Genomic DNA, 25276 nt, shown 5'->3' on the forward strand with positions numbered 1-25276 from the left:
ATCCACAGTGATTCCCCCTCCTGAGATTCATACTCTTGAGTAGTTCCCTCGCACTCTATAGGGCTGACCGTTCTAACCGGAAAGGGCATTGGTTACACTGAACTACTGGTTACACAGTGTAAAGAACATTCAAGGGGCACTTGGGTGGCTCAGTTGGTTGGGTGTCCGACTTCAGCTCAGGTCATGATCTTACAGTCCATGGGTTTGAGCCCCGCGTTGGGCTCTGTGCTGACAGCTCAGAGCCTGGAGCCTGCTTCAGATTCTCTGTCTCCTTCTCTCTCTTCCCCTCCCCTGCTTGCTCTCTGTCTCTGTCTCTCAAAAATAAAATAAAGACAAAAAATTTAAAAAAGGACATTCAGAAAATGTAAGGGACATTCAGGAAATGATGGAATGTGACTTCTGAGGCTGGGTCATAAAATACATTGCTCCTTTTGCCTTGCTCTTTCTTGGAACATTCACTCTGTGGGGAAGCCAACTGCCATGTCGTGAGGTTGTCAGTCAGCCCTGGGAGAGGAACTGTGACCGCCTGTCAATTGCCAGTACTTGTAAGTGAGCTACCTGGGAAAGGAATGCTACAGCCCTGGGCAAGATGATTACGGCCCTGACTAACATTTTTTTTTTTTAATGTTTGTTTATTTTTGAGAGAGAGAGAGACAAAGTGGGAGCAGGGAAGGGCAGAGAGAGAGGAGACATGGAATCTGAAGCAGGCTTCAGGTGCTCTGCTATGAGCACAGAGCCCAACGTGGGACTTGAACCCACGAGCCATAGGTTCATGACCTGAGTTGAAGTCGAACACTTAACCGACTGAGCCACCCAGGTGTCCGAACCCTGACTAACATCTTAACAGCAACTTCATGAGAAACCTTTAGCTAGAACCAAACAACTCAGATGCTTCTGAATTTCTGACACAAAAACTGTGAGATAATAAATGTATACTGTTTTAAGCCATTTGGTTTGCTATAGCATCAGGTAAATAATAAACATTAAAGAGAGTCTTTTGGTAGTAAACTCTCATTTTTTGTTTACCTGAAAATGTTTTAATTAATCCTCATTTCTGAATATACTGTATCTGTGCATACAGTGCTGTAAGGGGTGAAATAGCCATCACTGTTTTTATTCAAATAGCTAGCCAGTTTTATGATACTATTTATTAATTGAGTAACTCATCTATTTCTTTCATAGAGTAAATTTTTGTTTATACTTAGGTCTAATTTTGGACTCTGTTCCCTTCCATTGATCTCTTTGTTTATTCTTTTCCAATACTAAGACGTTATAATTACGTTGGCTTTAGAATATATGTTAATATCCTATTGGATAAAGCCCTCTTCTTTACTCTTTTCCCCCAGAAGTTTCTTTTTTTTTTTTTTTAATATTTTTACTTATTTATGAGACAGCATGAGCAGGGGAGGGTCGGAGAGAGAGGGAGACACAGAATCTGAAACAGTTTCCAGGCTCTAAGCTGTCAACACAGAGCCCAACGCGGGGCTCGAACCCACGAACTGTGAGATCATGACCTGAGCCGAAGTCAATGCTCAACCGACTGAACCACCCAAGCATCCCCTCCCCCGCCAGAAGTTTCTTAGCTGGTTTTCTTTTCTTTCTTTTCCTTTCCCTTCCCTTTCCCTTTCCTTCTTTTCCAAGATTTTACTTAAATTCAAGCTAATTAACATATAGTATAGTATTGGTTTCAGGAATATTGGCTTCCTTCCTTCATCCCTCCCTCCCTTCCCCCTCCCTCCCTCTATTCCTCCCTTCCTCCCTTCCTTCCTTCCATGAAATTTTTTAAACCTACTGAAAAGTAGAGATGGGTTTAATGAACCCCCTATGAATATTCATCTTCCAGATTGAACAGTTATTAAAATTTTTGCCTGAAATGTGGTGACAGACCTGTCTACTGAAACTTGGCAGGCCAGAAAGGAATGGCAGGAAATCTTCAATGTGATGAGCAGAAAAAATATGCAGCCAAGAATCCTCTATCCAGCAAGCCTGTCATTCAGAATAGAAGGAGAGATAAAAGTCTTTCCAAATAAACAAAAATTGAGAGAATTTATCACCACTAAACCAGCCCTGTAAGAAATTCTGGGGGGGACGCTCTGAGGGCAATGCTGCAAGGAACACAAGATACCAGAGACACCACCACAAGCATGAATTGCACAAAGGACACGATGACTCTAAACTCCTATTTTCCAATAATAACACTGAATGTAAATGGACTAAATACCCCAATCAAAAGACATAGGGTAGCAGAATGGATAAAAAAACCAAAATCCATCTATTTGCTGTCTACAAGAAACTCATTTTAGACTGGAGGACACCTTCAGATTGAAAGTAAGGGGATGGAGAAATATCTATCATGCTACTGGACGTCAAAAGAAAGCTTTAGTAGCTATACTTATATCAGATAAACTGGACTTTAAAGTAAAGACAGTAACAAGGAATAAAGAAGGGCATTATATAATAATTACAGGGTCTATCCATCAGGAAAAGCTAACAATTATAAATGTCTACACACCAAATATGGGAGCACCTAAATACATAAAACAATCACAAACAGAAACAGTCTTATTGATAAGAATGTGCTAATAGGAGGGGACTTTAATACCCCAGTTGCAGCGATGGACAGATCAACTAGACAGAAAATCAGTAAAGACACAATGGACTTAAATGACACATTGGACCAGACAGATTTGACAGATATATTTAGAACTCTACATCCTGAGGCCATGGAATTCACTTTCTTCTCAAGTGCTCATGGCACGTTCTCCAAGATAGATCACATACTGGGACATAAAGCAGCCCTCAATAAATGTAAAAGAATTGAGATCGTACCATGCACACTTTCAGATCACAATGCTCTGAAACTCGAAGTCAATCACAGGAAGAGGTTTGGAAAACCTCCAGAAACATGGAGGTTAAAGAACATCCTACTAAAGAACAAATGGGCCAATCAGGCAATTAGAGAAGAAATTTTAAAATATGTGGAAACAAATGAAAATGAAAATACAACAATCCAAACTCTATGCAGTCCTGAGAGGAAAGTACATTGCACTCCAGGCCTATTTCAAGAAATTAGAAAAAAACGCAAGTGCAAAATCTAACAGCACGCCTAAAGGAACTAGAGGGAGAGAAGCAAGAGCACCTGAAACCCAGTAGGAGAAGAGAAATAATAAAAATCAGGGCAGAAATAAACAATATATAAACCAAAGAAACAGTTGAACATGTCAATGAAACCAAGAGTTGGTATTTTGAAAAAATAAACAAAATTGACAAACCTCTAGCCAGGCTTCTCAAAAAGAAAAGAGAGAGCACTCAAATAGACAAAATCATGAATGAAAATGGACTTATTGTAACCAACTCCTCAAAAATACAAGCAGTTATCAGGGAATACTATGAAAAATTATATGCCAAAGAACTGGACAACTTAGAAGAAATGAACAAATTCCTAAACACACACCCACTACCAAAATTCACACAGGAAGAGATAGAAAACCTGAACAGACCCATAACTAGTGAGGAAATCAAATCAGTTATCAAAAATCTCCCAACAAATAAGAGCCCTGGGCCAGATGGCTTCCCTGGGGAATTCTACCAGACATTTAAAACAGAATTAATACCCATTCTTCTCAAACTATTCAAAAAAATAGAAATCATAGGAAAACTTCTGGACTCATTTTATGAAGCCAGCATCACTTTGATTCCCAAGCCAGACAGAGTTCCAGCAAAAAAAGAGAACTACAGGTCAATATCCTTGATGAATACAGATGCAAAAATCCTCAACAAGATACTTGCAAATAGAATTCAACAGCACATAAAAAGAATTATCCACCAAGATCAAGTGGGATTCATTCCTGGGTTACAGGGCTGGTTCAATATCTGCAAATCAGTGTGATATATCACATCAACACAAGAAAAGATAAAAACCATATGATCCTGTTGATAGATGCAGAAAAATCATTTGACAAGATACAGCATCTCTTCTTAATAAAGACCCTCAAGAAAGTCAGCATAGAAGGAACTTACTTTTTTTTTTTTTTTTTTTTTTACAAATAGTTTATTGTCAAATTAGTTTCTACATAACACTCAGTGCTCATCCCCAAAGTGCCCTCCTCCATGCCCATCCCCCCTCCCCCCCACATCCATCAGTCCTCAGTTTTTGTCAGCATTCAAGAGTCTCTCATGGTTTGCCTCTCTCCCTTTCCCCCACCATTTCCGCCCTTCTTCTCCCCCTTGTTCCTCCGTCAAGTTCCTCCTAATCCTCCTATACGTGCACACATATGATATTTGTCAGAAGGAACTTACTTAAACACCATATAAGCCATCTATGAGAAGCCTTCAGCTAACATCATCCTCAAAAGGGAAAAACTGAGAGCTTTCCCCCTGAGATCAGGAACATGACAGGGATGTCCACTCTCACCCCTGTTGTTTAACATAGTGCTGGAAGTCATAGCATCAGCAATCAAACAACAAAAGGAAATAAAAGGCATCAGAATTGGCAAAGAAGAAGTCAAACTTTCACTTTTTGTAGACGCCATGATACTCTACATAGAAAACCCGACAGACTCCACCAGAAGCCTACTAGATAGAACTGATCCAAGAATTCAGCCAAGTTGCAGGGTACAAAATCAACGTACAGAAATCAGTTGCATTTTTATATACCAACAATGAAGCAGCAAAGAGAAATCAAGAAACTGATCCCATTCACAATTGCACAAAAAACCATAAAACACCTAGGAATAAACCTAACCAAAGATATAAGAGATCTGTATGATGAAAACTATAGAAAACTTATGAAGGAAATTGAAGAAGACACAAAAAAATGGAAAAACATTTCATGCTCATGGATTGGAAGAATAAATATAGTTAAAATGTCATTACTACCCAAAGCAATCTACACATTCAATGCCATCCCAATCAAAATTGCACCAGCATTCTTCTCAAAACTAGAACAAACTATCCTAAAATTTGTATGGAACCACAAAAGATCCCGAATAGCCAAAGTAATATTGAAGAAGAAAACCAAAATGGGAGGCACCACCATCCCAGACTTTAGCCTCTACTACAAAGCTGTCGTCATCAAGACAGTATGGTATTGGTACAAAAACAGACACATAGACCAATGGAATAGAATTGAGAACTCAGAATTGGACCCAAAAGTGTACAGCCAACTAATCTTTGACAAAGCAGGAAAGAGTATCCAATGGAAAAAAGACAGCCTCTCTAACAGATGGTGCTGGGAGAACTGGACAGCAACATGCAGAAGAATGAAACTAGATCACTTTCTCACCATACACAAAAATAAACTCAAAATGGATAAAGGACCTGAGTGTGAGACAGGAAACCATCAAAACCCTAGAGGAGAAAGCAGGAAACAACCTCCTTGACCTCAACCGCAGCAATATCTTACTTGACACATCCCCAAAGGCAAAGGAATCAAGAGCAAAAATGAAGTACTGGGACCTCATCAAGATAAAAAGCTTTTTCACAGCAAAGGAAACAATCAATAAAACCAATAGGCAACTGATGGAATGGGAAAGGATAGTGGCAAACTATGTATTAGATGAAGGGCTAGTATCCAAAATCTATAAGGAACTCACCAAACTCCACACCCAAAAAACAAATAACCCAGTGCAGAAATGNTGGGCAGAAGATATGAACAGACACTTCTCCAAAGAGGACATCCAGATGGCCAACAGACACATGAAATGATGCTCAGCATCCCTCCTCATCAGGGAAATACAAATCAAAACCACACTAAGATACCACCTCATGCCAGTCAAAGTGGCTAAATTTAATTTTTCTGAAATATTTTGAAGTTAATTACAAAATCATTTCCCCCTTGAATACTTATCTGTGCATCTCTACTATGTGCATCTCTACTTTCTAATTATAGTTAATTGTTATAATTTGCATTAAGGACATTTTGTATTTTTATATATTTATTTTGATATTTGTGTTATGATTCTGGTAGCTTTTGGTTCATTCTCTTGAGTTCTAGTACACAGTCTTATATGTGCAACTGAAGATTGTTTTATGTCCTTTCAGCTTTGATATCATTTATAGTAAATCCTTGGATTGCAAGTAACTTGTTCTGCAAGTGTTCCACAAGACGAGCAAACATTTCTAATAAATTTGAAGTTGATAAACAAGTGATATCTTGTAATACAAGTAGTACAGGATGCTGAACATCACATGATCACAGCTGAACCAATGGTTCTTCTCTCTCTCTCTCTCTCTCTCTCTCTCTGTGGGATTATGGGTGATCGTCTTCTACGCTCAGATGCTCAGTCTCAGGCCATGGTGTTTGGCAGAAATCAGTGATTTTTCAGAACATTAGAAGGTGCCTACAACTGGCACTAGTGTATTTTTTGTCACTTCAAAGCACCTATGGACAGTCCTTTACTCAAACAAACTACAAGATCATGACCTGAGCTAAAGTCAGATGCTTAACCGACTGAGCCACTCAGGTGCCCCTATTTTTTTTTTAATTTTTCTAAGTTATCTCTACACCTAATATGAGGCTTCAACTCAACCCCAAGATCAAGAGTTGCAGGCTGTACAGACGGAGCCAGCCAGGTACCCCCTAAGGGTCTTTTCTAAAATTAGTAATGTATATTGAATTTTATCAAATGCCTTTTTAGCATCTAACAAATAATTGCATTTTTTCTTTCAAATCTATTAATGTGATAAGATGTATTAAGTCCCTAATAGTCAATCATGCTTGCCTTGGGAGTCTCTCAGATATGTTTATCTTTTTGTTTTAATGCACTTTGTTGATTCTTGCCTCTGACTCAGCCAGATGTGGTTTGAAGTGTTAGGGTTCAGAGCTGATGGCAAGAAAGAATTCTTGAGACATCTTCAGTGCAAAAAAGTGATTTTATTAAAGCACAAGGATAGGACCCATGGACAAAAAAGAGCTGCACTTGGAGTGACTGATTAAGACTTTCTATCCTATGGAGGGGATGGTGATGTTAGGGCTCCAGGAAGTTGAATCTGGTTTCTGCAGATTGCCTTTTTTCTTGTAAATCATTAAGACAGTTGGAAACTGATGGAGACTCCTGTCCTGACTGTGATCTCTGTCAGTTAACCATTTGTTTTTCCCTTTCCTTTGTTCTTGGGCAGCCAGAAGTGCCTGAGAAATGTCACACAGAACACAAGGCAGTAAGGGGAGGGGCTTAGCTTGTGCTTTGCCCTCAGCTTTCCTTTATTTCCCACGTTAAGATCACTTATTTTTGGCTTGACCAAAATTCATATGGTTTTTCCTTTTTTTGTTCTTCTCATACATGTCTTCTGCCTCTATCACTGAAACACTTGAATTAAGGATTGTCATAATGAAGGACTGTAACTTAAGTAACTAGGACTTGTCAGATGGTATGGTATTGTGAGTTCCTTTGAGCAGAGGTTAAGGAACTCTCTCTCTCTCTCTCTCTCAAAAATAAACATTAAAGAAAAAAAATGTTTAAGTACACTGCTCAGAAATTTACCTTTTGTGTTATTGTTATTGAAGCTCATGCAGACGTGCCCTGTTAAAACTGAAGCAATTGTAGAAATGAAGATTATTCTCATAAAGGAAACACTTTTCCACAAATTTTTTCTACTGATTCGCTCTTTGTCCTGATAAATGCTGTTGCGGGTAGAAGGTAGAGCTCCCCCCACCCCTATCTTGCGATTAAAGACTGAAAGGGAGAAAAAAATTGACTTGCTCCTATAACATAGTCATTTCTTGGTAGGGCCAAAGAATCATCCAGGTCTCCAGTCTTCTCGTCCCATAAGGACCATCAGTGTGACTCAGAGTCCCTATTCAGTTTTTCATTCCATCCAGATCTTTGTTTCTCCTTTCTTCCCTCTTTTCTGTGCAAAATGTGGCTACTTCACTGTTCATTGATACCCTAGATTTGGGAAATGGGAGTGGAATATGATTCTCTTTTGTTGAGCCTCTCTAGTTCTGATTTACATAGAGTTAAGTTTGAAACAGCTGTGAAATTCAGGTTGGAAACTGTTTGTAGATAACATTTAAGGCTGTTTCTCCTTTATCTTATAGTGAAGCACAAAATAGAATAATTGAGAAGATTTCAAAAGATTCTTGTTATTGTACTTTTGTATCATTCTCTATCCACTTATCAGGTAGACAACTTTATTCTTTCAGATTCAGTCTAATGGAATCTAAAGGAAATAATTTCTTGAGAGAATTTAGTTGGGCTCAAATAATATGTCCTCCCTGAAGCTGTAGCACAATTACTCATAATCTTCTTTTATGTAATTTAGTACTTAATTTTGTATGCAGTTACATTTGTTAAATAATTGTTTGATGTACTTAAACCCTGCCCTCTCAACTAGGTTTTAAAGTGCTCAAGAGCAGAGATTATGCCTCATTTTTCTATGTACCTTATAGCTTTTAGCATAGAGCTAAGTACAGTGAAGATATATACAGTAAGTGGTTGATGGAAATCCTGCTGGGAAAAAAGAAAATCTTTAACCCAGTTCTAGACTCCGTCAGTGTTACTCTGACTGTCCTTCCTGAGGGTGGTGGCAGTGAGGGTGTTCTCTTCAAGGGCTCCAGTGCCCGCAAGTAGAAGGGAAATGACTTGGGCACAGGGAATGAGAGTAGAGGCCAGGAGCTCCCTCCCTGTTTAGAATGGCTGTTGCCTCACTGCTCTTTTCAGAAGGAAGTCGGATCCCCCCTCCCCCCCACAAAGGAGAACAAATACAGCCTTAAAGAGTGAACAAATAAATAATGCTGCTGCTGATGGCTATGACAGTTCCAAGTGTAGCAGTTATAGCATCTTACCATGTGCCAGGCCCTATTTTGCCTTCTCTTCCCTCAATTAAACCATATTACAATGTTATTAAGTGGGGTACTATTGTTATCTTCATTTTATGTGAAAAAATTGAGGCTCAGAAGTCACCAAAGTTTACCCAACAAGGAAAGGAAGGGATGGGATCAGGAAAAGACCAAGATGCAGAAGGAAGAAGCACTTTGAGTAATCAGCAGACTTTGATTTGATGTTTTATTATTTTATTAATGCAGGACTTCACTAGCATTTACAAATGGAATCCAAAAAATGACAATAAACGAGTCCTATTATCAGTGTAAGTTCAAAATGCGTTTGTAGAAGCGAAGATTTTTTTTTTTTGGCTTTTTGTATAAACGAAAGGTTTTATTTTTTTTTTAATAGTTTATTGTCAAGTTGGTTTCCATATAACACACAGTGCTCATCTGTAGAAGTGAAGATTATTTTTGAGCTGAATAACCTGGAATCCTGCTTTATAAATCCTTTGGATTTCAGCCATATTTGTGATACTTTGTTTTACTTTAAAGGCAGATGGTTGACTTCTTTGAGTTCTAGCACATAGAGGTGCAGTTTTCTCTATCTGGCCTTTCACTGACATTCCAGAGGTGGACTAGCTGGGGAATCCCAGCCATACATTCCATTTGAAACCTCCTTTGGTTACAAACTTTTAGCTAGAACTTCCCTCTTTGTCATCCCTAGATGAGGAGACAAGTTGGAAGGGAGGTACAGAGGAATCTTTAGCCAGCTCCCATGTTCTCAAGTTGTACCATGAGACTGGCTTCCAACCCATGGTACCACAGAGTTTCCTAGTGAGCTCTCTGAAATGCAGAAGTCTAGGAATTTGGTTCTTCTAAGGATCATGGAAAGAACCTTTTTTCCTTTAACTTGTGAGATATATTCCCTTCCTTTCATAAGGATGAAAGTCATAAAGTGGACTTTGGGAGTAATTCAGCTAGTTCTTTTAAAAGTATTTGGGAGCTAGTGACTGAATCCTAACACCCTGCAAATCTGTTCCTGGTATATCACTTAAAAATAGGTTTACCTACATAGCACATGTGTGTGTGTGTGCGTGCACACACACACACATCCCCAAACAAGATATTTATTTAAGATAGCAGTTTATTGGGGCACCTCGGTGGCTTAGTTGGTTAAGCGTCCGACTTTCGCTTAGGTCATGATCTCGCGGTTCGTGGGTTCGAGCCCCGCGTCGGGCTCTGTGCTGACAGTCAGCTCAGAGCTGGAGCCTGTTTCAGTCTGTGACTCCCTCTCTCTCTGACCCTCCCCTGCTCACGCTGTCTCTCTCTCTCTCTCCTAGAAATAAATAAAAACATTAAAAAAAAAATTTTAAGATAGCAGTTTATTTCTTCTTCACATAAAAAAAAACAAAAAAGGAGCACCTGTCTGGCTCAGTTGGTAGAGATCAACTCTTATCTCGGGGTATAGAGATTACTTAAAAATAAAAAAAATTAAATGAAAAATAAAATTTAAAAATCCAGAGGTAAACAATCCAGGGTTGATAATAGTAGCTCCTACAGTATAATTAGGGTCCTGTCTCCTCTCTTTCTAATTCACATTCCTGGGGAACCTGGGTGGCTCAGTCGGTTAAGCAGCCGACTTTGGTTCAGGTCACAATCTCGCAGTTCATGAGTTCGAGCTCTGGGTTGGGGTCTGTGCTGACACCTAAGAGCCTGGAGTCTACTTCAAATTCTGTGGCTCCCTCTCTCTCTGCCTCTCTCTCTCTCAAATAATAACATTATTATTATCTCTCAAATAAATGAACATTAAAAAAAGAAATCTAATTTACATTCCTCACACATGGCTTGAATTATCAAGGTGCCCTCATGGTCCAAGTTAGCTTCAGGAGCTAGAGCCATCTGCATTGCAGACCAGAAGAAGGAGAAAGGACCTGTTAGGTGAGTGGATTCCCTTTTAAAAAATCTTCCCACAAGTCCTACCTTATATGTTCACTTATACACTGGCCAGATTTTATCCATGCGTTCTCACCTAGCTGCAAAAGAAGCTGAGAAGCATGGTCTTTTATTTTAGGAACCAACATGCTTAGCTAAAAATTGGTGTTCTGTTATTAAGTAGAAAGGGGAAAATAGATGTTGGGCAGCTATTTAGCAGACTGTAGCACACTGGGTAGAACCTGCCTTTAAAAAAAAAAAAGAAAAGCTTTATTGAAGTGTAATTGACATACAGTAAACTACACATATTTAAAGTGTTCAATTTGACAAGTTTTTACATAAATACATACTTGTGAAATCATCACCACAATTAAGATAAAGTACCCTTTTGTAAGTGTCCCTTCCAGCCCACTCTGTGTTGGGGGTCCCCCAGATCATCACAGGGTTCAAGGATTCCTAAGAGGGCTCACAAGATTCAGAACATAGGGGTAGTCACAGCTATGACTTACTTTGGCAAAAGGAATACCAGAGCAAAGTCAGCAAAGAAGAAAGGTACATGGGCAAAGGCTGGAGAAAACCAGGTGCAAGCTATCGAGAGTCTTCACCCAGTGGAGTCATACAAGATGCACTGAATTATGACAACACCTAGAAAATACTGTTACCAAGAAAGCTCATTAGAGACCTAGGGGCCTGGTCAGTTGGGTACCCTCTTCCTAGCACGTAGCAAAATTACAGACTCCCTCCCAGAAAGGAAAGTTATACCTGTGGCTTGCACTGTATTTTTGTTGGATAAGAAGTTTATTACTCAGGATGCTGCGGTAGAGCTAGGACTGAAACAGATTTGTGTCTTTATATTTTCTGTCTCTAGTTCCTTTCCTCCCCTTCTCTCTCAAATTCATTCCAGTTAGCCCTCCCTTTTCACTATTCTGTGAAGTTGCTCTTGTTAAGGTTCATTTCGCTAAACTGACTCACCCATTCTCAGTCTTTGTCTTGACCCATCAGCAGCATTTTTATGCCACATTTCCATATTTGTGTTCCCAGCCCAGACACAGACTTGTATACCTAACTCTCTACTCATCATCTCTACTTAGAAGTCTAACAGACCTCTCAAATTTAAAGCGTCCGCATAGTTGACGTCTTGATCTTAAATTCCTCAAACCTGCTTTACCCAGAGTTTTCCCCATCTCAGTTAATGATAAGCGCACCGGGTTATTTCCAGATGTTCAGGCCAAAAACCCAGGAGTTGACCTACATCTTCAATAGTATATCCAGAAACCAAACCATTTTTTACTGCCTCCAGTGCTGCCACCCTGCTACACTACCCTGCAAACCACAAGTCATCTGTTGCTTGAACTCTGGCAGTTGCTTTTGACTCAACTTTTCCCCCTTCCCCTCTCCTCTCCTTCATTCTATCCTAATAGTACAGCTAGAACAATCCTATTAAAATGTAAAACAAGCCATGTCTTTCACTTAAAGCCAGTAGCTCCCCAGGCTCCCCATTTCTTGCAGAATAAAAGCCAGTCCTTACTATGGTTTACAAAGCCCTACATGGCTTGTAAGGCTCCCCACCCACAAAGCATGTATTTGACCTTATCCAACACCACTCTTAACCTTGCTCACTCAGCTTCAGCTCCACTGGCCTCCTTAGTATGTCTCAGACCAGGTGTGCTATACCTTAAGACGTTTGCACTTTTTCCCTTAACGTAGAACTTCTTCTTTTTTTTTTTTTAAATTTTTTTTTTTTTAATGTTTTATTTATTTCTAGGAGAGAGAGAGACAGCGTGAGCAGGGGAGGGTCAGAAAGAGAGGGAGTCACAGACTGAAACAGGCTCCAGGCTCTGAGCTGGCAGTCAGCACAGAGCCCGACGCGGGGCTTGAACCCACGAACCGCGAGATCACGACCCAAGCGAAAGTCGGACGCTTAACCGACTAAGCCACCCAGGCGCCCCTACGTAGAACTTCTTCTTAATGTAGAACTTAGTGAGGTCTGCTCTGACCAACTTATTTAACATTACAGCCCTCCTTGCCCTCTGCTTCACACTCATATTCCCCCTTACCTACTTCTATTTTAACACAATCTAACATACAATGTAATTTTAAAATATTTATGTTTATTTATGATCTTTTTTTCACTAGAATATAAAAATTAAAGTTGTGACACAAATTTTGGTCTGTTTTGTTTACTGATACGTCACAAGTAACTAGAATAGTGCCCGGCTCATTGTAGGCTGATGGATAAGTGAGAGTAATATGACAGAATTGTAATTCAGACCAGGCTATGTCTGACTCTAAAGCCTTTATTCTGGTCTTTAAAAAAAAATCATTGATGTGTAGTTTGTATACCATGGGCTGAACAGGTCTTGGATATAAAGCTCTGTGGGGTTTTGCATGTGTGTATACCTACCTGGCCACCGTGGTGTATCAGTTACCCTAAAGGGTTCCGTTGTCTCGTACCCCTTCCCAGTGAATGCCTGCACTTGCCTCGGTTACTGTTCTGTCACCTATCACCATGCATTGATCTTTTGTATCTGCCTTCTTTAGTTAGACAAACATAGTGTTTTTGAAATTTATTTGTGTTGTCCCATGAATCAGTAGCTTGTTCTTTTTTGTATAGTACATTTGTTCATTTTTCTGCTTTGGACATTTTGGTTATTTCTGGTTTAGGGCTTTTATGAGTGGAGCTGCTTTGAACTTTCTTGTACCTGTCTTTTTGTGGTCTCTGCCTTCATTTTTCTTGGATTCTCTTGGGAGCTGGCCATAGGAATAGTCATATAATTAGTGTCTACTGATAAATTACCAAGTGGTTTTCTTGAATGTGGTTGTACAATTTTGCACTCTTACCAGCCACACAGGGGACTTCCAGTTATGCCACATCTTCACCAGCACTTGGAATTAATAGTTTTTAGAATTTTAGTGTGAAGTTATTTTCTGCTATAGAAAAACTGATTAAAACAGGAATATGATCAGGGAAGGATCCTTTCCTTTTTAGGCCTTGGATTCTGTATTTTTACTGCATAAGAAGTAAAACAACCAGTAAAACATATGGTAACAAGAACATTTAGGATCAGACTCTAACTCAGCCTCTTATGCACTGCAGCACCTGCAGTCAGAACATCTTGCCAGGCTCAGTCAGGCTTAGTCATCCTTGGACTATCTAGGGCTGTGTCCGTCAACTGTGTGTGAGTGTGGTTTAAGCAGAAATGTATCTTACTTCTTTGGAGTTTTTCTGTTATATTAAATATATGTTGAAAATATTTACTTGTAATTAAAATATTTTTTTCTAGTTTTCTAATAAAGTGCCTTGTAGTAACTTAAATTGGATTCTGGGCTAAGATAGGCCTAAGTTTGCATCTTGGCTCGACCACTTTCTGTGTGATCTTGGTCAAGTCTCTTAATCCTCTGGCATCCTTATCTGTAAAATGGATGGATATATTACCCACCTGTTAGAATTATTGTAAGACTTACATGAGATAATGCAATATATATCAAGTACCTGGTACATGGTAGATACTTAATGAGTCATACACATTTTTCTCATTCTTTGAAGAACTAGAATGCATTTAAATCCCCACATCTCTTGGAGTCATACCATTAAAAACAAACAGAAAATATCTATTGAACTGATAGCCAATAATATGGAAATCAATGTGGTATATCTAGTTTCTAAACAAACACTAAGCAAATCCAGTCTTGCCGTTACTTTGTTACCTAAGGTGCTAAATCATTCTTGGCTTTCTTGTTAACATAGGTGCTGTGGCATACAGATTTGTTTATTTAGTCAATAAACATTTGTTGGTCTATGATGTGTTTTTCCTTCCTAACAAAATTCTGCAGTATATTCCGACAATTTTTACATGTTATGTAAAAGAAAAGATGGTCCAGAGCCTTATGGGACATAAAAAGCTGAGGGCAAGGTGTGTAATGTAAGTCATTACTTTTCTTCCCCTCCGGCGTGTGTAATCTCCATGAGGCTAAGAACCACATCCCTCTACAATTCCAACAACTAACCTGATACCCAGAGTAGAAGAGATGCATGTGGAATGTGTAAAAGAGTGAAGGAGGAGAACAAGCTGGGGGAAGAAACATGTGTCCCATATTTAGTTCTGTGACTCTCTATCTTGGAGTGAATTTATTCAGCACCAGCAGATCAGTCTGAAGCTAGGAAATGTTTGCGTTGGAAAGAAACAAAAACCTAACCCATCAAAAGCATTCATAAATAGCAGCCTTCAATGAGGAACAAGACTGAGCATATCCAGTCTCTTCCATTTGTTCATCCAGTCATGTCCCCTTCCCTTTCTAGCAAGGCTTGAAAATCAGTTGAACAACATAGTTACATTTCTTAATAGCCAATTATGTGGAATATAAGAATCCCTTTGATGTTGGTAGAACCAGAGTTCCTTTTGGGGCCAGCACATCTGTACTCTGAAGGGAAAAAGAGAAACATATAATGCTGTGGGTAGGCATTGGGGCGGGGGAGGGAGATTTGGAGGAGGTAACATGAACCCAGGTGATTCCAGTTTAATAAACCTAAGCGTGTTTTAGGAGCACAGGTGAGGTGGCTCTTGCTGCCAGCTCTAGTCTGTGGCAGAGGAGGCATTAGGAAGTTATAACATTTTATCTAACTGGTATTTGCTGAGCAACTATACTATGCCAAGCCCTTTAGCAGAAGGCCAGAGGTGTGTGGCACCCAAGGACCTAAAGGAGATTCAGTATGACTGGACCTTAGTGTGTGAAGAAGGAGTGCAGGGAGGTAAGACCGAGAGAAAGCAGGGGCAAGGTAGCTGCAGTACGGGAAAGAGAGGAAGCCTAAGATGGAGTCTGAGAGCTTGTTATGACTCTGGTAAGCAGCATCCTTGGTGTGACTCCCCATTTGTCAGAGCCTCTCCAAGGAAGAGAATGTTCTAGACTTGAACCACTCAAACCAGAAGCAGAAAGGCAGTATCCAAAGTTTCCCTCCCAACTCCTTCTAGAAGGCCACGGTAGCCCTGTCTTGGTAAGGCAAGGTCAAGTCAAATGATAGTTGCTGACTCCAGAACAAGGGACCATCCTGTCTCTTTCAGTTAGAGGGAACTTCCTCATTGTGTGGCACTGAAGATTGTTTACGTACCTGAAGAACGGTTCAGCTGAAACCCAAGTTATGGCCATTTAAATCATTTTCTGCAAATGGTACCTATTTTGTTTGTGTGGATTATCTCCTTGTTGCTACAGATTATGTCTGTAAATGTTTCAGGTGTGATTAGATGTAAAGTGGAAGAGGGACTGGAGAAGCAAAATCAATATCTATACCTGTCCTTGGTCTACCCCTCCCCCTCAGAAATCGCTCCCCTGTATTAGTGAAAAAGTGTGTCAGTTTTAGCTTGAGATCAATGGGCATCCTCAGAGATTCATGGAATAATGTCCCTTTGACACTTCTCTATAAAAGTTAAACAGAAGTGTGCTTTTTTACTAAAGGAGGACACTGTTTGGCATTCTAACATTCTTTCTTTAGGTAGCACAGTTTCCCCCATCAGATCATCTATCACTTTTCTCCCAAGTTCCTCACGTTTGACTGGATTGTCTTTCTCAAAAATTTTCTAGGCTATTCAGCTTGACCCTGAAGAAACTTGTCATGCTAAAAGAAATGGACAAAGATCTTAACTCGGTGGTCATTGCTGTGAAGCTACAGGTAAGTTGAGCAGGATTGTTTGTTCATGGTCCAAGGAAGCTGGGTAACTTTTTGCCTGCTGTTGGGACTTGAGAAATACTGATGAGGGTCTGCCTCTCCCTCACTCCTTCCCTCCCTTCCTTCCTTCCTTGCTTGCTTTCTCCCTTCCTTCCTCCCTCCCTTCTTCCTTTCCTTTCTTTTCCTTTCTTCTTCCTTCCTTCCTTCCTTCTTTCCTTCCTCCCTTCCTCCCTTCCTCCCTTCCTTCCTTCCTTCCCTCCCACTATCCCTCAGCCAAGCAAGGAGCAGGAGTATAAGATGACTGAGTTCATGAGACCTAATGAGTCCCAGTTCTGTCTTTTAGGTAAATCACTTAGTTTCTTTAAACTTTAGTTTCTTTGTCTGAAGATTTAAAATGGTTCTTCCTGCCTTGCATATCTAACAGAATTAGTATGAAGATGCAGTGATACAGATGCTAACGTGTTTAATAAATGATTCAGAAATTGCTGTGGTGGCCAGCGTTTGTTTACATCGGGTTTCTGGGTCCAAGCAAAGGCATGGGTTGGGAAGCACTTTTGAGATTTTCTACAGGGTAGAAGAAATTTATAGATTATTGTTTCAGATTTGGTAATTAAAAACTTAATATTTTAGCTTCAGGTAGGTCTACCCATTTATTCTTTATACTCATTCAGTATCTTCAAGGGACCCAAAATACTTCACAAACATTCATACTCTAAGCATTCCCAAAGTTCAGAAAAGAAGGGAGAAACTGAACTACGGGAAAGTAGTTGTTGCCAGCTGATTACCAGGTAGCAGAAGTGGTTCTAGAAACTAAAGAGCAGGTAATTTATATAGTCATTAAGCTTCACTACTAGCCCTTCCTTAACTGGTAAGTCCTTCCTAATGATGACTCCCTAGATTTTACTCAGATTCTGGGTCGTTAAATAATGACTGGATTCTTTGGCTGAAGAATGGTGTATTTAGTGAATTCTTACTGGTTGAAAAGTAGCGAACTATATGGCAACTCGCTACTAACCAGTGCATTTTATTAGCTAGATCACCTTGTGTGGAGCAGTTTATTGTTCTAATAGTGGCCTCATTAAAATCCACATCTATAGCACTCACAGTATGTGTACCATACACTGAGATCCTCAGCTCTCTTTCTGGGATAAATACATTATCTTAATGTAGTCCTCAAAACTTAAAGAATTTATTTATTTTTTTTTAAAGCATTTATTATTTTTTTAATGTTTTATTTATTTCTAGGAGAGAGAGAGAGAGAGACAGCATGAGCAGGGGAGGGTCAGAGAGAGAGGGAGTCACAGACTCTGAAATAGGCTACAGGCTCTGAGCTGGCAGTCAGCACAGAGCCTGATGCGGGGCTCGAACCCACGAACCGCGAGATCATGACCTAAGCAAAAGTCGGACACTTAACCGACTAAGCCACCCAGGTGCCCCAAAACTTAAAGAATTTAAATTACTCCTTATGAATTCCTTCACGTCCCACTTTATGTTCTGATTTCCTCTTTATCTTTGTGCAGGTAATTCCTCCCAATTCTGTGAAACGTTCCCAGGCACCATGAGTTGAAAACACAAGTAGGGGGCAATGATGTGCAAGTGGAGACTTACAGTGTCTTTTCTTTCTGTCCTGATTTTATACCCATTTTTAGGTCATGGGCAGGGTTCCAGTTTTCAGGAATTATTGCCTTTGCTAAAAGCTGTTGCTTTCCAGTACAAACACTGTTGGTGTGGTTTTGAAAGTTCCCTGCTGCTTTTGCCATCCCCACAGTCAAATGGCTTTGCCAAAAGAAATAATTTCCTTTATTTCCTGATTAAACATTTAACATTCTGTAAAATTTTAAATTACACCCAAAAAACTATAAATATCTTGAATTTTTTATTGCTTTACTTCCAAACAGCTGAAAGTAATCACAGATGTTATCACACTCATTTATCCAATGAATTGTTTATTCATTTATTTATTCATTTAATACATATTTATTGAACATCTATTATATACAAAGGATTGCTCTAGGCACTAGATTCGGCAGTGAGGGGATGAAACAGAAATGGGAAACATGCATAAAGCACTTCTGCTCATGGTGAAGTATGCAGTTGTCTTGAATGAATATTTGTGCAATTGAGTTATGATTTAAAATATTAGGTGCTTTTATTATGGAATGCCGTTTTTATATGAAAGAAGGGCTTACAGACAAACTGGTTATTCAGACTCAGCTACTTGGAAGATATTTTCTTGAAAATGAACAAAGTGAACCTGTCACTTAAAGGGAAACAACTGAGAATATGTTTGGCCAATGATAAATAAAGTTTGATCTTTCATGTAAAAATTAGAATTTTGGAAAATGTGTCACTATAAGCTTGACAGCTTCTCAATTCTTTTTTTTTTTTTACATATAGTTTATTGTCAGATTGGTTTCCATAAAACACCCAGTGCTCATCCCCACAAGTGCCCTCCTCCACGCCCATCTCCCCCTCCCCCCCCCACATCCATCAGTCCTCAGTTTTTGTCAGCATTCAAGAGTCTCTCATGGTTTGCCTCTCTCCCTTTCCCCCATACGTGCAAACATATGATATTTGTCCTTCTCTGCCTGACTTATTTCGCTCAACATAACACCCTCAAGGTCCATCCATGTTGCTACACATGGCCAGATTTCATTGTTTCTCATTGCCATGTAGTATTCCATCGTATAGATAAACCACATCTTCTGGATCCATTCGTCCGTTGATGGACACTTAGGCTCTTTCCATGTTTTAGCTATTGTGGAGAGTGCTGCTATGAACATTGGGGTACCTGTGCTCCTATGCATCAGCATTTCTGTATCCCTTGGGTAAATTCCTAGCAGTGCTATTGCTGGGTCATAGGGGAGTTCTATTAGTTTTTTGAGGAACCTCCACACTGTTTTCCAGAGGGGGCAGCTTCTCAATTCTTAAGGACTTTCCTGAAGAGGACAGTGGTGATAGTAATAATGATTTTCTCAGTTGTATAATAAAATATGTAGGAAGGCTTGCCTAACTCAGGGAGCCCGTGTTTTCCATATGACCAATGCATGAGGCTACAGAATCATGCTTGGGTAAAAGATATGTTCAAAGAACAAAGTAGACCAATGGATTGGATTTTATTTTTAACATTTATTTTGAAATAATTTTAAGTTTGCAAAAGGGATGCCAGGATAGTACATAGAGTGTCTGTAACCCCCCACCCACCCACCTTCTCCCAATGCTAACATCTTTCTTAACCATGGTACATTTATCACAACTAAGACATTATCATTGGTGCAGACTTTATTTGGATTTCTCAGTTTTTCCACTGATGTCCTTTTCCTGTTAATTAATAGGACTTTAATATATAACAGTGCTATAAAAGTCTCCTCCTTTTTTAACTTTGTATCTCTTTGAATGTGGATTTTTTTCATATACCCAACCAAAACAATAGTTTGCAACAAATTGAATAGAGAAGCAGGTAGGAGAATCCAACTGTCTATTAGCCAGATATTAAGGAGATTTGTAGAAATGTAGAAGTATGCTATCTCCTTCATACTGCTGTTGGGAGTGTAAAATCGTGCAGCCACCTAGAAAACAGTCTGGCAGTTCCTGAAAAGGTGTGACATAGAGTCACAAGGTGACCCAGCATTTCCACTCCTAGATATTACCCAAGAGAAATGAAAACATGCCCACATAAAACTTTGTGCATAAATGCTCATTGGCAGCATTTATCCATAATAGGTAAAAATTGGAAACAAACCAAGTCCACTGACTGATGAATGGATAAGTAAAAGTTGGTATATCCATGCAGTGAAATATTATTTGGCAACAAAAAAGAATATATCCATGGTACAACATGGATGAACCTTGAAAACCTTGCACTAAATGAAAGAAGCCAGTCACAAAAGACCACATATTCTATGATTCCATTTATATGAAATGTCCATGATAGGTACATTGATAAAGTCAGAAAGTAAGTTAGTGGTTGCCTAGGGTTGGGGGTAGCGTTGAGAAGATAAGTAGCGTGACAGCTAAAGAATATCAGGTTTCTTTCTGGGGTGATGAAAATGCTGTAGAACTTATTTTGATAATGTTTGCACAACTCTGAATATACTAAATTACTATTGAAATGTACACTTTAAATGGGTGAATTGTATAGTATTTGAATTATAATCCAATAAAATTGTTACTTAAAAAAAAAACATGCCATCTTCTGACTAAATTGTTTTGGAAAAGACATTTTTCATAAAAAATGTTCTTATGTAAACATGTGAAAGCTTTATTATTTTTAAGTGAATTAATACATACTTTCATTATATTTTTTAAGTTTATTATTAGAGAGAAAGCATGAGAGAGAAAGCACAAGCAGGGAAGGGGCAGAGAGAATCCCAAGCAGGCCCCTGCACTCTCAGTGCAAGCCTAAGGCAGGGCTTGAACTCATGAGCCAAGAGATCATACCTGAGCAGAAACCAAGAGACAGACACTTAACCAGCTCAACCACCTGGGTGCCCCTATACATATTTTTAAATATCTCAGTTTTAATCCCTAATATGGTCAATACTGATAGTTGTACTTACATAAACAAAAGCTATTTGGTTATACAGTTTTTGAGTGTGGGGCTTGATCTCATGATTCATGAGTTTGTGACCTAAGCAAAAACCTAGTCCAACTCTTACCCGATTGAGCCACCCAGATGTCCCTCTACCTATTTTCTCGAAATATTACTACAGCACTCTTAAATTTTTAGGTGACCATTCACCAATAATTTTGTATTTAAGAAGGAAACATTTAAAACACTAGGAACCCAGGCATCTGGTGGCTCAGTTGGTCAAGTATCCGACTCTTGATTTCGGCTCAGGTCATGATCCCAGGGTTGTGGGATTGAGCCCCATGTCAGGTTCTGCACTGAGTGTGGAGCCTGCTTAAGATTCTCTCTCCCTCTGTCCCCCTCTCACATTCTCTCTGTCTCAATCTCTCTCAAAAAAATAAATCAGGAACCTAGTTTTTAACGTAGTAATACTCATTACTGGGTATTTTTATGTGCTGTAAGTAATGATATTGTAGTGTCAGATATAAATTGTTTTGCTTCTATACTGCAAATGAAGGTATACTATTATATAGCTTAAAGATGATATGTAAAGGAGTGCCTGGGTGATTCAGTCGGTTAAGCGTCCAACTTCGGCTCAAGTCATGACCTCATGGTTTGTGGGTTCGAGCCCCAGGTCGGCCTCTGTGCTGACAGCTAGCTCAGAGCCTGGAGCCTGCTTAAGATTCTGTATCTGTCTCTCTGATCCTCCCGTGCTTGTGCTGTCTCTCTTTCTCTCTCAAAAATAAAAATAAAACAGGGGCGCCTGGGTGGCTTAGTCGGTTAGGTGTCCGACTTTCTCTTAGGTCATGATCTCGCGGTTCGTGGGTTCGAACCCCGCATCGGGCTCTGTGCTGACTGCCAGCTCAGAGCCTGGAGCCTGTTTCGGTCTGTGACTCCCTCTCTCTCTGACCCTCCCCTGCTCACGCTGTCCCTCTCTTCTAGAAATAAATAAAACATTTTAAAAAATAAATAAATAATAAAAAATAAAAATAAAACATTAAAAAATTAAAAAAATAATAAAGATGATATGTAAAGATACTAAAGATAATTCTGAAATTGGACCCAATTAGGTAGTGCCCTACGCCCTGGAAGAAGCAAGTACTGTAATCCATGAAGAGCAAATCTTTAGATTTGGTGGGAAAGATGAGAATAGTAGTGCACTGTGCTTTAAAAGTGCCAGTGCTGGGGCGCCTGGGGGACTGAATTGGTTAAGCATCTGACCAGCTCAGGTCATGTTCTCATGGTTTGTGAGTTCAAGCCCCGCATCAGGCTCTGTGCTGACATCTCAGAGCCTGGAGCCTGCTTCGGGTTCTGTGTCTCCCCCCTCTCTCTGCTCCTCCCCCCTCATGCACTTGCTTTCTCTCTCTCTCTCTCTCTCTCAAAAATAAATAAACATTTAAAAAAATTTAAAAAGTACCAGTGCTCACTGTGATCCTGTGACTGCCCTGCGCTCCGTGTCCTGTTACCTGCACACGCAGATTGGTTTTAACAGGTTTGCACTTCAGATAATGCAGTTGGGATAGAAAATTTTATAAGTATTTATAGCACATACTTGGATAGTGAGAGTTCAAATAGTGAGGGCTGCTGTTATTGGAAGGAGATATGTCCTGTGGGGGAATAAATAAAAGAAGATAAAGGGCTCTAGCATGCCTGAGGTGAGAGAAGTTATGGTGGTCAGGGTAGGCCTCATTCAGAAGACGTTTATGCAAAAACTTTGAAGGATGTGAAGGGAGGGAGTCATGCACTGTCTGGAGAAAGAGCATTCTAGACAGAGGGAAAAGGCAAAGCAAAGCCCTAAGGCAGAAAGGTTTCTGACAGAGTCAAGAGGAAAGAGGGGGTGGCCAGTGAGGCTGGAGAGGAATGAGAGCAGTAGGAAATGAGGTCTGAGCTCAAAGAAGTAAGGTGGGCGGGGCGGGGCGGGGTGGGGAGGGATGCCTGGGTCAGTTAAGCATCCAACTTCAGCTCAAGTTATGATCTCAGGGTTTGTGAGTTTGAACCTTCCATCTGGCTCTCTGCTGTCAGCATGGAGGCCACTTCGGATCCTCTCTTTCTCTTCCCCTCCCCCACTTGTGCTTTCTCTCTCTCTCTCTCTCTCAATCAAAAATAAATAAACATTTTTTAAAAAAGTAAGGTGAGGACAGGATGTGTGCAGATAATTGCGAAGTCTCTGGCTTTCAATCTGTGAATTGGAGGGTTTTGAACAAAGAAATGATGGGATCACTCTGGCTGTTGTGTGGAGAGAGGAATCAGGAAGACCAATTAGTTAATAGGCCGTAGCAGTGGTTGAAGCAAGAGATGAGGGTAGCACCAGAGTTTTTTCTTTTCTTTTCTTTTTAAAGTTTATTTAAGTAATCTCTGCACCCAACATGATGCTCGAACTCAATCCCAGGATCAAAAACGACATGCTCTACAGATTGAGCCAGGCAGACACCCTGCCAGAGGTTTTCCCTAAACAACTAATGGATGGAAATGCTATTAAGTGAGATGGAGAAGACTGTGGGTGAAGCAGGGAAAGATCCAAAACTCAGCTTATCCTATTATGTCTGAGATGCCTATTAAACATGCAAGAGGAGATGTTGAATAGATGATTGGATATATGGGTTTAGGTCCAGGGGAGAGGTCTGGGATAGAGATATAATTTGGAGAGTATATTTAATTAAGACCCTAAGACTCGATGAGATAATTAGGAGTGGAGTGAGTGACTAGAGAGAGGAGAACAAGTCTAAGGATTAAGGCCCCAGGCATTCCAACATTAGGAAGTCAGGGAGGAGAGGAGGGACCTGAAATGGAGGCCAAGAAAGAGCAGCCAGAGAATAAGAGGAAATCCAAGAGAGTATGGGGTTCTGGAAGCCAGATGAAGGTTCAAGTGTTGCTAGAAGTCGAGTGATCAGCTCTATCAAAAGGCGCAGATAGGTCAAGGGAGATGAGAGTGGATCAATCGATTCTTTAAAGTGAAAGTTATTTGAGACCTTGTCAGTAGCATTTTTGGTGGGTTGGTGGAGAAAGGAAGAATGAATGGAATGCATTTACGAGAAAAATGAAAGAAGAGGACTTCAGGAGAACAAAAATAGACAGCTCTTGAGTTTGCTAAGGGAAGGCAACTTATGGGTTTGTAGCCAGCAGGGCATATGGTGACAAGAGAGGAGTTTGTTTTCTTTTGTTTTTTTAAGATGAGAGATAACATGTTTGCTAATAGAAACGATCCAGAATAAAGAGGAAGGTTGATTTTGTAGGACAGGAAAGGCTGGGTAGAAGAGCATCTTAGCAGATGAGAAGGGATGAGCTCTGGTGCCCAAGTGGAGTGGTTGACTTTAGATGGGAGCGGGGCCTTCAGCTGTATGACAGGAGGGACAGAGGGGACATGAGCACAAATGTAAGTAGGTAAATGTGCTGGGAATTTTGGGATCCCTTTTCCTATTGCGTATGTTTTCTCAGCAAAGTAAGAATAAACGTTACCAACTAAAGTGAGGAGAGGTAAGGAGTGTTAGGGGATTGAGGAAAAAATTCATCAAGTAGAGCAGAAAAGGGGAAAGATTTAGGAAAGTACAGAGTAATTGCCAGGCTGTCTTGTCAGCCCACTACAGATTTGGGGACATGTGTTAAAGACAGACCAGGCTGCCTGATTATAGGATTCCCTCTGGGCATCTTCAGCTGGTGCCGTTGAATTTAAACAGAGTTGTAATTTGCCAGATGACTATGGCAGATTAGCAGCAGAGTGTGTGCAAGATTGACTGTGGCATTTAGGCTGGGTAAGGAGGAAAGAGGGACAGCAGGGACATGAAGAAAATTGAAACAATGGAAGGATCCTTAGATTGCAGGCCCCTGGCAGAAGGATTATTGTTGTTGACAAATCAGAGAGGATGAGCTGAAAAGATAGGTGTAATCAGAGAATGGGGTGCATGAAACTGAGATTAGATATTGGTTGTAATTATTGGTAATGATAAGATTCAGAGTATGATCATGTGGGTGAGTAGCTAAGACAAGTGTGAGGACAAGATCATTGAAAGAGAGGGATTATGGGATTGAGGCAGCCACGATGTTGGAAAGAGCATATATTGAAACCATAGAGAATTATGGCTGGAGTAGTACTGGGGGGAGGAACAGCGAGTGAGGAGCTAAAATCAAGAAATGAGCAGGAATGACTGCAGTTAAAGATTCCAGCCACAGCAGGGAATAGAGGGTCATATGAACTGAGGATGTCAATTCAGAATAGGGTTTTTGGCGAGGTGGAAGGGAGAATGTTCTAGAGATAGTGATGAAAATGGAGAGGACATCTTCCTCATCTCCAAGCCAAGCATGTGCATTCTGGGTGAAAAGCAGCCACCGTTTGAGAGAACTACCCAAGAAG

General features: G+C 40.1%; 1 protein-coding gene across 1 annotated transcript in view; it reads left to right on the forward strand.

Moving 5' to 3' along the window:
- The window catches only part of PACS1 (phosphofurin acidic cluster sorting protein 1), a 164416-nt gene that overhangs the window by 101396 nt on the left and 37744 nt on the right, over nt 1-25276 (forward strand). Inside the window, exon 2 of the mRNA XM_039244831.1 lies at nt 16274-16361. Coding sequence (XP_039100762.1) covers nt 16274-16361 — 88 coding nt within the window. The remainder of the gene's footprint in view (nt 1-16273; nt 16362-25276) is intronic.

The sequence above is a fragment of the Hyaena hyaena genome, unplaced genomic scaffold (genome assembly GCF_003009895.1).
Source record: "Hyaena hyaena isolate Hyena2069 unplaced genomic scaffold, ASM300989v1 scaffold_248, whole genome shotgun sequence".
NCBI lineage: Eukaryota > Metazoa > Chordata > Mammalia > Carnivora > Hyaenidae > Hyaena > Hyaena hyaena.